Below are 15811 nucleotides of genomic sequence, written 5' to 3' on the forward strand. Positions count from 1 at the left end.
AAATGTACTTGTGTATGCTATTTCTGTTTACAAATTAAAAGTATGAAATGGCAATGGCATGTTTTTTATTGATTCTTATATGTTTGCAATAAAGTTCAGTACTGTATATCTGTGTGGTTTTAATATATGGTCTTTGACTCACATTTGCCCCCCTAAAAAAATCCCATTCTAGATTAAGTAGTTAAGATGATGATCTAGAGATATGGTCCCTTTGGGTACACCTTACACCACAAACACCTTTCTCAGTTCAGGAATTACCATGCTTCACAAAGGTTTATATATAGGAACCAAGGGCAGATCATTTCAGAAGATGACTTGTAGTTGACTTTTGGTCTTTATGCAAAACGTGTAGGTAAGAAGCATAAAGAGGATGGAAAGGTTAAATAGCAAAACACAAATCATTTTCTTTTGAATAAAATATTGAGACTGTATTTTGGATTTAATATGTTATTTAATGTGTTTTGTTTTCCTATTTAACATAGTGCAAGTTTAGACTGCAAAAATCTGGCATGTTCCGCATCCCACAAATCTTGTGCTTTTTTTAAAATTTGTCAGTTTATATGTCTCCAGCCTACAATGAGAGAAAATAATAATTAATACACCATACCACGAAAAGAACAAAAACCCCACTCTGGGAACACATAAACATAGTATGTAACATATGGCAGTTGAAGTAAATCTACCAATAACACATTACAAAATTCTTGCATAGCTAGCTCCTAAATCTTATAAAGTATCACAACTGATTGCAGTGATACATGAATATAATAAAATGTGTTCCCAAAGGTGTGGTTTACTTTTCTAGTTGTACCAGTGACTATTGAGGAAGAGAAGTTAAATCCAAAATTTAAGATTTGTCCCAAAAACAAGAGGTGAAAAGGAAATCTTCCAATGGGGCTAAACTGTATGACAGGGAAATGTCCTAATGTCCTGTTGTGTCTCTGGGACAGGAAGTAAAGGGAAAGTTCACCAATGGTATGCAGATAGAAAAAAAAAACTGTCAGGACTTTTAATCTTTCCCTACTCAATCCAAAACAAAAAAAACTGGCTAAAGATGCACGTTAAATAAAAATACATAAAGCAACATATGCACATGCTGGAGAAAATAGAGTGGGCACATGGTTTTCAAAACTGACTTTTTCAGATTTAAACTGGTCATACATTATACAATTTTCGTATTCAATTTCCTTTAAATTTACCTTCAACCATGTAGTGCAAGGGCTTCCCTGACTAAATACAAATTGAAAGTGTTTAGGTATGACCTCATATGATATGGTTTTGGTAAGTCTAAAGGAAAATTGTACAAGAAAATTATATAATAGGAAAGGTTTGAGCATTAGGAGGCCCCGTAAAATGTCAGTCATTTGTTAGCTATAATACAATTGGTCAAAGCTACCTGCATGTAGTGCCTCATTATATCATTGTATGATCAAACCTTAATTACTAAGTGTTGGATATATAGTCATTACCAACTAAGTGCTGTTAACTAGCTGCCAAAATAATGTTTTCCTGCCATGTATAAGGCACCTATCTGCATATCAGATATAAAATAGCCCTTCCTGTCATAATAGTCAGTATAAAAGTATTGCTTGGCAAATTAAAATGTTTCAGCCTTGATGTACTAATAGTTTCTGTAGGTATTAACATCTCTACCCAGTAATTTCAAACAGGAGTCATCTATGTAAATTATGTACAAATTGCTTAATCATCTGTACATGTACCACCTAATAGCTACGAGAGATTCTACAAATATAAGAGAAAAAAAACTGTAGATACTCTGTAGTTTCCTAAGAACGCAAAACAAATTCACAGGAATGAAAAAAAAATGATAAGTGCAACCCTTTGTAAATCTCCCCTATTGCCTAATTTTCTATCAAACAGATATGATGGAGAATTAAGCTGCAGTATGTTTGGATGTTGTTATTACACTTTACATTTTAATTTTTAAAAGTTAAATAAATGTCATTGGGAAAAGTTTGTTGTGTTACATCTGCCAGCCAGATGTCCATCTTGGATTATATTTAGGTAGAGAAACTTTATTCAAACAATTCAAACAATATGTTCAGCTGTTGTAAAAAAAATAATGTGTACTGCATTTATTGAGTTTCTAAAACTGCTTGAAGGGAAATACATTTTTAAATAAATGCCAATGTGTATGGATTTTTCTTAGTGGTTTTGTCTCAAACACAAACATACAATATTTTACATTAAACTTGTCTGAATTTTCCATGACTCAATCCGCACAGTTGTGTCAAAATGAAGCATATCTTCACATACTTTGGGTATTTTATTGTAAACATAGTTAACTGCAAAACATGAAGTCTGAAGAATAATATAGACTGTAGATACAAGGTCAAGGTGGGGTGTTGTAAATGTCAGTGTTTTACAATATTATATATCTCCTCGGCCTTCAGACCCGACCTTAGATCCCTTAGATACAAACTGCTGTCCACCATCTGTTCCATATCGGTTAAAGGGAATGATTTTCATTGAGGTTTTCTTCATTGAATACCAGCGGGTCCGCCATGTTACCCAAATGATACCATTGTCATAGCCAGCAGGTTGAGCGTCAGCTTCACTGTAAGTACCACCTGTAAAGGAACACCATATAAACACAGTTATGGAACAGTTTAATTTTATACAGCCACTGAGACTGAACAACGTAAACAAGTAATATTATACATAATCTGGATACATACTGTATATTTACTGGAGAAGAAATAACTAAATTACAAACAATTACCTATATACTTTTTGCACTTTGATACCTTACTTCGTAAAACGTATAGGCTTCCTGATGGGAACCGGATGTCAAAACACACAGATCTTCAATGACTCTTTAGCAAGCTATGGTAACACTAGGACAATGCACCCTCCAGAAACTCCAGTGTTTAAAGTCTAACTACACCAATTCAGCAAAATATCATCTGTGTGCCTTTTTCAGTGCCGCACAGCAGCTTGTCTTCTAAGCCAGGCCTACTAATGCAATCTGAACTTTTCTTGTTGGTATGGAATAAAAGTTTTCATGCCAGGGGCCTCCATAGGATTAAACTGGAGTGCACAGTGCATTTATAGAGAGCAGCTGTGCTGTACTGACAAAGCCACATGCTGATATCTCACAGGATCAAGAAGAAGTGAGTATGATAATACCAAAGAGGGATGCTTGGGGTGGAGGGACGTTAAAAAAAAGTATAACTGCACCAAAAGTGCAGGTACACATTTAAAGTGATTCTAAGGGTTGCGATTAAAAGAAAATATCTACTCTGTGCAATGTCTTTGCACAGAGCAGCCCAGAACCTTTTTTATTTGTGTCCCTGACTCCTCCCCCCTGCAGAGTGACCCCCATTAGCTAGCCTCTTGCTATAGATGCACTTGAGCAGGCTCACTTCCGAGCCATGCTCTTGTGAATGGACATTGTTCATTCACGCACAGAACATGGCTCAGCCCCGCCCCCCGCTCTCTCCTCTTTGGCTCACTGGCTGTAATTGACAGCAGCAGGAGCCAATGAGGAGCGGGAGACCCGGGAGAGCCACCTTAATGCATAGAAAGTATTAAAGTAAAAAAAACTTCTGCCTTTAGAACCACTTTAAGGATACCTGTATTAACAGAAATATGCGGCCTACCAATGCTGACCTCCTTCTAAAAATACTAATTGTTTGCCTGTCCCTAACAGTTCTTTCAGTGTTACTTACCTGGAACAAGCATGCATATTATAATTTCAGAGTTAATTTAGAACTCCTGATGTGCATACTTACTTCAAGTCAGTAAGTTAGAAAGCATGAAAGGAGAGGTCAGTAATAGCAGCCTTCATATTCTGTCAATGCAACCAAAGGTGTTTCCAACAACCGCCAATTAGTTCTACTAGCATGAATTTAGGGCAGAATTTTCATCTTTGTTAGGGAGACAGATGTAAGAAGCTGAATAGTAAACCAACCTATCCACAACAACTGTTTCTTAAGTTATCCTTACCTTGATAATATTTGCCGTTGAGGTGGCCAGCATGGCATCTGTTCATCCACCAGCCAGAGCCATCTTGTTCCGCACAGTTTCCTTCAAATTTATCATTATCTTTGTCATATGTACTGAACTGCATGCCATTGTGAGAAGTAAAGAACTTGTCACTGGGGTCATCTCCAAAATCAAATCCATCAAAGGCATCTCCAGCATCACCACCAATGAAGTAAGCATAGGTTAGCCTGTAATTGTCCTTCTCAGCACCCAGTTTGAACGTGGCATAATCGGCTGTGCTAGATAGACAAAGGAAAGATAATTCATATCAGTATGTTTCAGTTCATGTAAATGTATTTTCTAATCTATTATAACATCAAAAAAATTATTGATTTTAGTTAATCACAGAATTTACTCTATATGGCTTTTTACAGATTACTAAAATGGTGGCAGTTTTATTTTTTATCAAAAAAATGTAGTCTTATCTTTCCTAGATGCTTAAAGCTTTATTCTCATCGATCGGTATAGGCTATTGCCATTTATAGAGATAGCAGCTTTTAGAAATATATATTTTATATAATTTTTGTTGTTGTTTTTATGTCTTTTATCTGGATTTAATCCCCAGAAAAAATATGTTGTCAGCTAAGATTACCTTTTCTGACCAGTCCAGTCTTCCACCTCTATCCGGAGAACATATGGAATTGTACTCTGTGTACTTAGAAGGTGTGTCTTCTCATTTCCCAACCAAAACTCTGTTGTGTCTGTTGGAGATAAGTATCCAAATCCTTCTTTGTACTGGACCCAGTTCTTGTTGAAGTCCACACTACCATCAAGCCTCTAAGAAAAGAAGAAAAAAGATTTGTTATGAAACATGACAGGGTTGAATATCCTAAGCTTAATGTGAAAAAAAAATGTGCATTTCCATATGTTCATTAATGTGTCCACAGCATAAGTCCACAGCAGACAGTTGCTAGGTTCACTTAAACACTTTGATAGATCATTTTAATATATTTTTTCAAAAAAATGAGTGTGTTCTCAGTTGAACATAAGTACATACTGACCCCAGAAATAGAGCAATATAAACAGAACAATGGGGGTTCAAGTGATATGACACCTATTGTTATACATTGTTTCCAAGCGAAATGTTTTTCCATGTACTTGTTGAAAGAGGAGAACTACTTCACAAAAGCTACATTATGCTTTCACTCACCCTTTGTATAACAGTCCATCCTAAGCCAGATGAATCAATTTCACAATAAACCAGGAATTGTTGTTTGGCTTTAAGAGGCTTAATGTAGTAGAGACCACTGACACGTGCTCCTTTGTTTGCAACTTCTTGGCAATCTGGGGAGCAAAAGACATTTCTTTATCAATAAAATCTTCTAGCTTGCAATATTGCTGAAACAGTAGCCATAATACACTGCATTTGTCTATTATCTCTTCTCATCCACCTGGATTAAAATTGAAGGTCATTCTACTTATATTTGCCATTCTTGGTCCCCCCCACCCCATTAACATGAAACTTTTTTTAAAAATTAAAAGTTTACATTTTCATTACATGTTAATTAAATATACGTTTGTTTAAGGAATGTTTGTTCCATTTCCAAATTGTTAGTAGGGTCAAGTCGAAGTTTGATCGCGATGAGAGAATTTGAAGGACATTCAAACATTAGTCTGAAAATCTAATAGTGTATGGCCAGCATAAGTTTTAAATATTTAGTTGAAGCAATAGACATCACACAATTACAATTTGGTGTATAAAAAATAGAAATTGAACAGGTTTAAAATTGGCCGGTCTAGAAATTTCACATCCTGATCCTATACCATTTCAACAATATACATATACTGCAGACATATATATGTGAAATTATTGAAATAAATTGCATATACACCAAGTCAACCCAACGCATTTCAACTTATATAAAGTCTTCATCAGGGGATACGGAAGTGGAAGCAATCAAAGATATGAACATGACTGGATGTCCAGACAACAGGTAATGGCTCACCACACAGGTCTCAGCCCCACTCAGACCTCAAGCCCCACAGAAGATCAATGGTTATCAAGGAGAAGGCAACAGAGGCGGCTTGCTCACATTCACTAATGGAGGAGTAAGAGGCCACAAAATATATGTTCAAAGCTGGACGGTAGACAACCACAGCAAAAGAAGAGCAATCCCCTATAAAGCCACAAAGCATGGGTTGACAGCATGGGCTCCACTGTCTATTTTTTATACACCAATTAGTAATTGTGTGATTTCTATTGCTGCAACAAAGTCCCATGGGAGATATATTTGTCTAGTGTATCAGGGACGGAGCAGCCTTCTTCCCATGATATAATTGCTACTCTCTGCTTTCAAGTTACCTTAACCATAGCATAAAGTGAAGATGCATTAAGCGCTTGTTGTCCAGCCACCGTCATTATACTGAGGCAGGTTGGTACGATCCTGCAAGCCGTAGTAGCAATACATTGGCTCCTTTAAGTGGGATAGCAGGTGCACAGATGCTGCCGGAGGCACGCGGAAGCCGCTGCACTGCAGGGGTGCCCATGCAGGTGGCCAGCAGCCACGATGACCTCCAGCTTTGCGCCAGCGCGGGCACAAGAGCCAGAACAGGGACGTGTTTGTGTAAACACACAAATCCATGTTCTGTGAGAAGAGGAGAGGCAGATCGTGAGTTCCTACTATCTGCAATCTGTCATCTCCTCTGGTCAGTCCCATCCCCCTACAGTTAGAACACACACTAGGGAACACAGTTAACCCCTTGATCGCCCCCTAGTGTTAACGCCTTCCCTGACAGTAACAATTACACAGTAATCAGTGCATTTTTATAGCACTGATCACTGTATAATTGTCAATGGTTCCAAAAATGTGTCAAAAGTGACCGAACTGTCCGCCATAATGTCACAGTCCTGATAAGAATTGCAGATCACTGCCATTACTAGTAAAAAAATAAGAATGAATAAAACTGCCATAAATCTATCCCCTATTTTGCAGACACTATTTTTAACTTTTGCGCAAACCAATCATTATATGCTTATTGCGATTTTTATTACCAAAAATATGTAGAAGAATACATATTGACCTAAACTGAGGTAAAAAATGGCTTTTATAAAAAAAATTGGGGATATTTATTATAGCTAAAAGTGCAAAATATTGTGTTTTTTTCAAAATTTTCGCGAATTTTTTTGTCTATAGCACAAAAAATAAAAACCGCAGAGATGATCAAATACCACCAAAAGAAAGCTCTATTTGTGTGAAAAAGAGAACATCGGTTTTGTTTGGGTACAGCGTTGCACGACCGGGCAATTGTCAGTTAAAGCGTCACAGTGCCGTTTCTCAAAAAATGGCCTTGCCATTGAGCAGCCAAATCTTCTGGGGCTGAAGTGGTTAAAAAGTAACAAAGTAGAGGAAATTATAAGCTTGCTTGTATGCTATTCATGTGTCAACATGCTTTTATAAAATGAATACATACCTTTTCCTGTTATTTCCTGGATTTGAACATTGTCTTTGCATGGCTGCTGGCATTGTACTTCCAAGTTTCCAATCTTCTGTTTTAATAGGGCAATTTTTTCTGTGTTGCTAGTTAGTAAATCTTGCAGGTATCTATAACAAAATCAAAAAAATATCAGCTTTACATTTTTTTTTAGGTATTGTTTATACAGAGTTTCATCCTATTTTCATGTTGCACAGAGCAATGATGTTCTTAATATATACTCTCTCTTTTTTCAAGAGAGCTTTTCTCAAGGGAGCTTCATAGTGACCATGACATTGTTCTGATATATTCATTCACAACAGGTTTAATGGATGCACAAGCTGCATCAGTCTGAGCGTTCCCATAGAGATTGTATTATGACTACTAAGAGATGCTTCTGTACTCTATCCTAAAGAAGAAATTATTTGTAAGGCCGGGGTTCACCCCATATACGAGATCATGTGTTCTTGGTGTGTATTCATTTGATGTGTGTTGTGTTTCACACATTAGAATTTTTTTCAATTGACTTGAATAACATAATGAAGATCAATTGGCCCAAAAGCTGAGTTTTTCACCAGAAACTGCAATCCAATATACAGTATTAGTGAAACAGGTCCTATTGAAGACACTAGGGATGATGTACTAAAGGAGTTGAGGTTGTTCTCTTGGCAAAGTGAATGTTTTTCTTTGCAAAGTAAAAAATAGGGAGAAGATGTGCTCACTATGAATACCCAACCATGTGGTAGTAAAAAAAAAAAAAATCTTGTTTTGAAATTAGCTTGGACGTGATTGAATAAACACTGTATCATTTTATTCACTAACATTCATTTTGCTAAAGGAGCCTCTACTTCTTTATTAGCGCAACCCTAATGTGTAGCACTATATGCCCCCATTCACATTGAATCTGACTTTAAAATCACGCAACTTCACTTGAAGTTGCACAATTTCAAAGCCGCAGGTCAGCGCGACTTCAGGTGTGACTTGGCTGACATCTGTGTGACTTCATGCAAGTCGCACCTGAAATCGCAAAAAATAGTGCAGGAATCTTTTTCGAATCGACGCAGCACCGCAAAGTCGTAAGTCGTGCTGATTTGATTAGTTCCACTGATAGGTGCGGCTTGTCATGTGATTTGGACCTGTCAAATTGCATGACAAGTCGCACTAGGCTAAAGCAGAAAGCAGAGCCTCAATGTTTAAAAAACATAGACATTACTAATTACACTATACTAAAAATATATAGATATAAAAAATGTAAAAAAAACATAAAACACACAAAAAAAGTTGAAAAAATACCCACGCCTGAATGGTACTAATTTATGCAGCTGCTGTCTATTATATCCAGCAAGTGGTTAATCAATATTAATCTCAGGCAGCGCTTGCTATACCATAGAAATATGCTGATATGGGCTACAATTGATAAACTGTAAACATCAGTAGTAAATATTGCACATTGGGGACAAGAAATTAGAAATAAAGTGACATACAGTAGTGCAATAAAAGTGCAAAAAAAGTCTTTAGTGCAGTATTTAATCCCTTTGCATATTCCACCACATGCTGTAATGGCTACACACCACACTCACCAGATGTCGGTGACTCCCTTGCCTTACAGCAAAGATAGTCAACAAGGCATTTAGGTCTCTATGGGGACCTGTCCCACGGTATCACACTGATGATTTGGATCAATTATTATTTTTTTATTTTTTTAAGGCAACACAAAATTCAACCCCCTAGCAGCATTTTGAACAACCTGACCGTAGTAAGTTGAAGTCTGATTTGTTTTTTTCTCCATTGCCTTATCACATAAACCTCCCGTTTTTATGTTTTAGATACAGCAGAGAAGAACTAAACCCCTTGCAGGTTTATCTTTTTGGTAAGCTGTGTTCTGCTGGGGAAATTTCCATTCACTTTCTGTCCCAGAGATGTAACAGGTAATTAAAGGAAATGGGTGTCCTCTTTGAAATATTTATTTGCATCTTTTTTCTTATGACAATTGTGGATTTCCCATTTACTTCTGTCCCCGTAACAATGGCTAGCAGGACAAAAGGAGAGAATAGATATACCCAGCAAGGACACAGACAGCAATCAAGACCAAAATATGCTAGCACACCAAAAATAGAAAATCTCACATTTTTGCTGTGATCTTGGCACCTAAAATTAACACATGTAGCAAAAAACACTGGTGTTTTACTATATAAGCTTCCTTTTGCTACTAAGATTTCAGTAAACATGTGAGATCTACTATTTGTTTTGTTTTCTTGTGGTGACCCTTTTTTGTCTTTGGTTCCGCAAGGCAGGAAAATTAAAGGTGCTGGGTGGATGTTCTTCCAAGCAATAGAAACTTTACTGGGGGTTCTAATCTTTTTCTATTGTATCTAAAACTAAAAAAAAAAAAAGTTTTAGTTACACGAATACTAGTCTATTGCTCCTTGCAGCTTTTATACAATTAATTTGAATATGCCTTATTTTTTTTATTAATGTAAAATAATGTAATTTTTTTAGTTCCACGACTGGGAAATATCTAGCACCATATCTTATTTCTGTCCAGAGTGATGAAATGCCTTTTGGTGATGCCACCAAGCACAATAAATATAATACATGTATTATTATTTTTATTAAATTGAGGTGGTTGAAAATACCTCATCCTTAAAGATCAGCTCTAGTTCACTTTGCTACAAGGACTTTAATACTACCAGTGGGTCAAAATCCAGTTGATTTACTGAAAGAATTAAAGGATATTCGCTTTGCAGAGTAAATATTCAGTTAGCTTAGTAAATAAAAAAGATCTATGTCTATTTCAACATCTAATTGTGTGCAAGCACAAATTCTGTTTTTTCAGCTCCCATGCACATGATTGGGTTCTCAAAGTAAAAACAGCTTCACCATATTCTCTAAGCCAAGGGAACATTATATTCTATATTCTCTTTAATAAATCAACCCAATGAATGAGAATGATTCATACTTGAGACAAAATGAAGTGAATTGGAAAAACTAGTATCTCTGTATTATTTGATCGATCATATAAGGAAAAATGCTCAACTATGCAACATACAGATTTATTTTTTTTATCCTTTTTTACTTAGGCTATCAGTACATTTTCCAGGCCTGAATGGTACCTGAAAATTAAATATATTTCTCTTGAAAACATATTTTACAAGTGCACTAGACTAGACTTTACAAGACTAAATAAAACATGATATTACTGAATCCTTGCATTGATCAACAATAAAATTAGGAATACTAAAATATACAAAAAATATAATATAATATAATATAATATATATATATATATATATATATATATATATATATATATATATATATATACTATTTTGTTTTAAGTATTGGGAAGTATTGGGATGCCTGCCTTTACACACACATGAACTTTACTGCCATCCTAGTCTTAGTCTGTAGGGTTCAATATTGAGTTGGCCCACCCTTTGCAGCTATGACAGCTTCAACTCTTCTGGGAAGGCTGTCCACAAGGCATAGGAACATTTGACCACTCTTCCAGAAGCACATTTGTGAGGTCAGGCACTGATGTTGAACGAGAAAGCCTGGCTCACAGTCTGCGCTCTAATTCATCCCAAAGGTTCTATCGGGTTGAAATCAGGATTATGGTGTGGAGTTATTTTTCAGGGGTTGGGCTTGGCCCCTTAGTTCCAGTGAAGAGAGCTCCTAAGGCATACGCATACCAAGACTTTTAGGACAATTTCATGCTTCCAACTTCGTGGAAACAATTTGGGGTTGGCCCCTTCCTGTTCCAACATGACTGCACAACAGTGCGGAAAGCACTTCAATAAAGACATGGATGAGCGAGTTTGGGGTGGGAGAACTTGACTGGCCTGCACAGAGTCTTGACCTCAACCTGATAAAACACCTTTGGGATGAATTAGAGCTGAGACAGACTCATCCATCAGTGCCTGACCTCACAAACGCGCTTCTGGAAGAATGGATAAACATTCCCATAGACACACTCCTAAACCTTGTGGCCAGCCTTCCCAGAAGAATTAAAGCTGTTATAGCTGGACAGGGTGGGACAACTCAATATTGAACCCTACAGACTAAGACTGGGATGCTATTAAAGTTTATATGTGTGTAAAGGCAGGCATTCCAATACTTTTGACAATATAGTGTAAATATATATACTATATTAAAAATTCAAACATATCATTAACACAGGAACACTCACTGTATGCTCTGTTCATTCTGCACAATTGTCTGTTCATATCTTGAAATATCATCCAACATATTTCTGGATTTCTGAGTTGGATTTTCAGTAACTGAAAAACAAAAGTTGACATTTGTACACATGCACCTAACTCTTTCAGTGATATATCAAAAAATGAAATGAACTTGTGTATGCACACAAATGTACTTTAAATGTACTAATGCTTACTTTGTGGAGATGTTACGGGCTTGCTCCCAATTAGCCGTATGTCCTCTACAATTACTGTCGTGTCTGAGGTGTAATTAGTGATTCTGCCTATCAGTCCTTCGAGGTATTGCAGTTCTGTGTCAACTTCTGACTGATATCTGCCTAAGAAGTCTGAGACTCCACATGTAGTTGGACAGTATTCCCCCTACAATTAAAAAGATCTGTAAGATAATGTTGTTCCAAGCTCTAAAATTCTTAGGGAAGACATAGTAAAGAATACTTACAAATCGTTCATCTAAAATGCAACAGTTGTCCCTGTTTGGTTGTAAATTGTATTGCTGTAAAAAAAAAAAAAAAAAAGACAAATAATAATAAAAATATAATAATAATGACATTTTAATATATTACATTTAATATACGTAATCTATCATTGTTTTCTTTCTGTTGTATCTGTTACATAATTTCTTAGTATTGGTATATTTACAATAAATTGTACTAAAAATATATATTTAAATTTGGTTTTAACCTAAGTTATATTAATGTATTTCCTGATTTTCTAATTGCATTTATTTATTATATGCTTTTCTCCTATAGAAAAATATTCATACTCACACAATAAGTGCTGGAGAAAAGAAGTACAATCTGGATGAAGAGAGCCCCCTGCTGGTATATTCGTGACATGTTGCAGGTCCAATATGCCTTGCACCTGCTTGGTTGGTAGTTCTCAAATGAAGTCAAGCTTGCAAGGTGCTGCTGTTATATGTGCACAGTCTGATCAGGGGTAACATTGCAGACAGGAACAAAGAATTGTCCAAAGGTCAAAGGAAGGGGCAGGGGAGGAGGAGATCACAGTCCATGACCCTTAGGGGACATTAGTCACTCAGATTGCAGCCAACATTTGAACATTTGCACCATACTAGGAGTATTAACTCTTAACAGAGAGATTTCAGATTTGCTGACACAGATATTTTATTCATTCTTGGATTGAGTGGGTATTCTCGCACATAATAGTTCAAAATCATTTTACACAAATATGCAAGCAATATAGACTTAGGCTACTTAAATTGCATTTATTTATTCAGAAAAGAGTATCGGACTGCACAGGCCAGAAAAGAAGCATATATTAAAATAGTCAAAAATGACATATTGTATTGAAATATCACAATTTTAAAAGAATTGTTGATGCAGTTTCCTGTATATGGTTTTGTAACAATAATTAGAGTACTAGTAAGGTAGGTCCTCATGTACATTTATTTATTAGTATGATGATCAGATTTTATTTATGATATTTATTTATTTATGATTTTGACAAAATCTAGAATACCACTTTAACATACAGAAAGTTTGTTTGTGGAACTGTACAAAATATAAGTTAATAATGCCTTGGAACATTTGTTGCATAGTTGACAAATTATTAGTATTTAAAGCGGAGCTCCACCCAAAAGGGGAAGTTCTGCTGTAAGCAACCCCTCTCCCCCTTTCTATGCTACATTTGGCATTTAATTGTTTTGGGGAGTGGGGGAATAGGTACCTAGTTTTGACAGGTACCCGCTCCTACTTCCGCTCTGGCTGACTAGGCGACTTAAGCGAAAGATCTCCCCTCCCACTCCCTCCCTTTAATCTTCTGGAACACTCACAGGTCACAGACAACGTCAAAGGAAGTAATGTCCCCCAGCACACCAGGATCTGCAAAATTGGGTTCAAAACTTTAGTCAGCGATCACATAATTACAGCAGAAAGCCATGTTTTGGAGCCACGCAGGACCCCTTCATCGGGCATGTGACATGCCTGATCAAGAGGTCCTGCATGGCTCCGAAACGTAGCTTTCTGCTGTAATTATTTGGTATAGTTATTTGGTCTGGTTGGCAAAGGTGATGATGTAAGTGTGCCTGGGAACACTTACAGCCGAGTATGAGTGCAGACCAGTAGAGAAGAAAGGTGGGGGGACAATTGAACTTGGGCACCATTTAATTCAACCGTGCCCATTGTGAGTGCACCCTTAATCATTTACTGAATAAACAGCTTCTTTAACCACTTCCCGACCAGCGCACGACGATGTACGTCGACAGAATGGCACGGGCAGGCATATTGGCGTACAGGTACGTCCAATATTCGATGCCGCCCTGCCATCGGGAGCGCGCCGCCGGCGGCGCGCTCCCACGCTGGTCGGGACCCCCGTGAGTCCGGTCGCGGGACCCGCGGACTCGATCGCCGCGGGCATCCCCGCGATCGTCTCACGAAGCGGCCGTATAAACAACATTTCTCCATTCTGCCTAGCAACTAGTGATGCTGATCTCTGCTCCATGTGATTGGAGCAGAGATCAGTGTACACTAAATGAAAGCCCAACCCCCCCACAGTTAGTAACACACCCCTAGGAACACTTAACCCCTACACTGCCACCCACTGGTTAACCCTTTCACTGCCAGTGTCATTTACACAGGAATCACTGCATTTATATAGCAGTGATTACTGTATAAATGACAATGGTCCCAAAAATGTGTCAAAAATGTCTGATGGGTCCCCCACAATGTCGCAGTCACAATAAAAATCGCAGATCGCCGCCAATACTAGTAAAAAAAAAAATAATAAAAAATTATTAATAAAAATGCTATAAAACTATCCCTATTTTGTAAACGCTATAACTTTTGCGCAAACCAATCAATAATCGCTTATTGCGATTTTTTTTACCAAAAATATGTAGAAGAATACGTATCTGCCTAAACTGAGGGAAAAAAATGTTTTTTTATATATTTTTGGGGGATATTTATTATAACAAAAAGTAAAAAATAATGCGTTTTTTTCAAAATTGTCGCTCTATTTTTGTTTATAGCGCAAAAAATAAAAATCGCAGAGGTGATCAAATACCACCAAAAGAAAGCTCTATTTGTGGGGAAAAAAGGACGTCAATTTTGTTTGGGAGCCACGTCGCACGACCGCACAATTGTCAGTTAAAGCGACGCAGTGCCGAATCGCAAAAAGTGGTCTGGTCTTTGACCAGCAAAATGGTCCGGTCTGCAAGTGGTTAACTTAATCCTGCCTTTAAGCTGGTGCCCCAGGTCTCCTGTTTTAGGGTGGATCCTTTTTCTTGCAGCATCCTATGAAGCCATCCTTGCATACAGGGACACGAGTTGTATATCTCAAAGATCTCAAAATAAATTTTGGGGGGAGTTACTAATACTGGTGCACACAGAATCTGGTGTAGTTGTGCATATTAACCAATCAGCTTCTAACTTCAGCTTGTTTAATTAAAGTGTTACTAAACCCACAACAGTAAAATCAGTCTGCATATGCAGTAAAGCATGCTTGTTAAAGTCACTGTAGAATATTAGGGGTAATCCTATGCATTGTGTAAAAAGTCTGTTTGATCCTGTCTTCTCTGATCCTCCCCTTCTTTTACTGTCCCCAATCCATCTGCTGATAGAACAGAGCCTTGGAGGCACTCTGCACATGCTGTTTGGTGTGTATTGCTAGAGAGGGTGTATGTGATTAGCACAGGGCCAGACAGCTCTGTCCAAACAGAGGGTCAGGGGCATGCGGTCTCATAGGACAGTCAGAGGAGAATGAAAGCTTCTCCTACAAAGCTTTAACCAGTGCTCAGCCAGACACTGATAGAAGTCACAAGACTGCTATATACTGCTGATGAGAAAATGTATTTAGCAGTGTATATTTACTACAGAGACCAGATATAGTAAATGCAGGGTCCTGGGTTTAGTAACACTTTAAGTTTTGACAATAAAGAGGCTACTTGGGTACTATGCACAACTGCACCAGATTCTGTGTGCACCCATTTTAGTAAATCTCCTCCTTTGAGTGCAGTTTCACATGTACCTACAAAGTACTGTGAAATTTTAAAATATAAGTGTGAAGAGGCCTTAACGTCTGCAGCAGGTGTTGAACCCAGAAACCAATGAGAAATCATAGGTCTGGTACCCAAGGGATTCAGCTTTTTCAAGAGCAATGTGCATAACAAAATTTTAAAAGCAAATCTTTCAGAAAGCTTTGAGTGGCATTCTTAA

The 15811-nt window shown here is 37.3% G+C and overlaps 1 protein-coding gene across 2 annotated transcripts; it reads right to left on the reverse strand.

The window, feature by feature from the left end:
- Positions 1-431: 431 nt before the first annotated feature.
- FGG (fibrinogen gamma chain) lies at positions 432-12561 on the reverse strand. 2 transcript variants are annotated; one of them, XM_077477076.1, is made up of 10 exons: positions 12407-12561; positions 12079-12132; positions 11816-11999; positions 11609-11699; positions 7420-7550; positions 5159-5292; positions 4601-4785; positions 3970-4247; positions 2422-2591; positions 432-571 (listed from the first exon to the last, which is right to left on the reverse strand). In XM_077477076.1, exons 1-10 carry the CDS (start codon positions 12473-12475, stop codon positions 557-559), a joined length of 1311 nt encoding a protein of 436 aa, XP_077333202.1. In that variant the 5' UTR covers positions 12476-12561; the 3' UTR covers positions 432-556. The 2 variants fall into 2 exon arrangements, with proteins under 2 accessions (XP_077333202.1, XP_077333201.1); XM_077477075.1 differs by lacking the exon at positions 432-571 and having other exon boundaries at positions 2269-2591.
- Between the last annotated feature and the right edge of the window lie 3250 nt (positions 12562-15811).

Source organism: Lithobates pipiens, unplaced genomic scaffold, assembly GCF_037356315.1.
Source record: "Lithobates pipiens isolate NorthernLeopardFrog02 unplaced genomic scaffold, aLitPip1_a1.2 Scaffold_13, whole genome shotgun sequence".
Classification (NCBI taxonomy): Eukaryota; Metazoa; Chordata; class Amphibia; order Anura; family Ranidae; genus Lithobates; species Lithobates pipiens.

Excerpts from the sequence above, each read along its gene's own strand:
- FGG (XM_077477075.1), bottom strand. The coding sequence starts at position 12,475 with ATGTCACGAATATACCAGCAGGGGGCTCTCTTCATCCAGATTGTACTT. Across the intron at positions 12,000-12,078 it reads GCATTTTAGATGAACGATTT|GGGGAATACTGTCCAACTAC; the intron begins GTAAGTATTCTT and ends TTTTAATTGTAG. Across the intron at positions 5,293-7,419 it reads CCAGGAAATAACAGGAAAAG|ATTGCCAAGAAGTTGCAAAC; the intron begins GTATGTATTCAT and ends TTTGCTCCCCAG.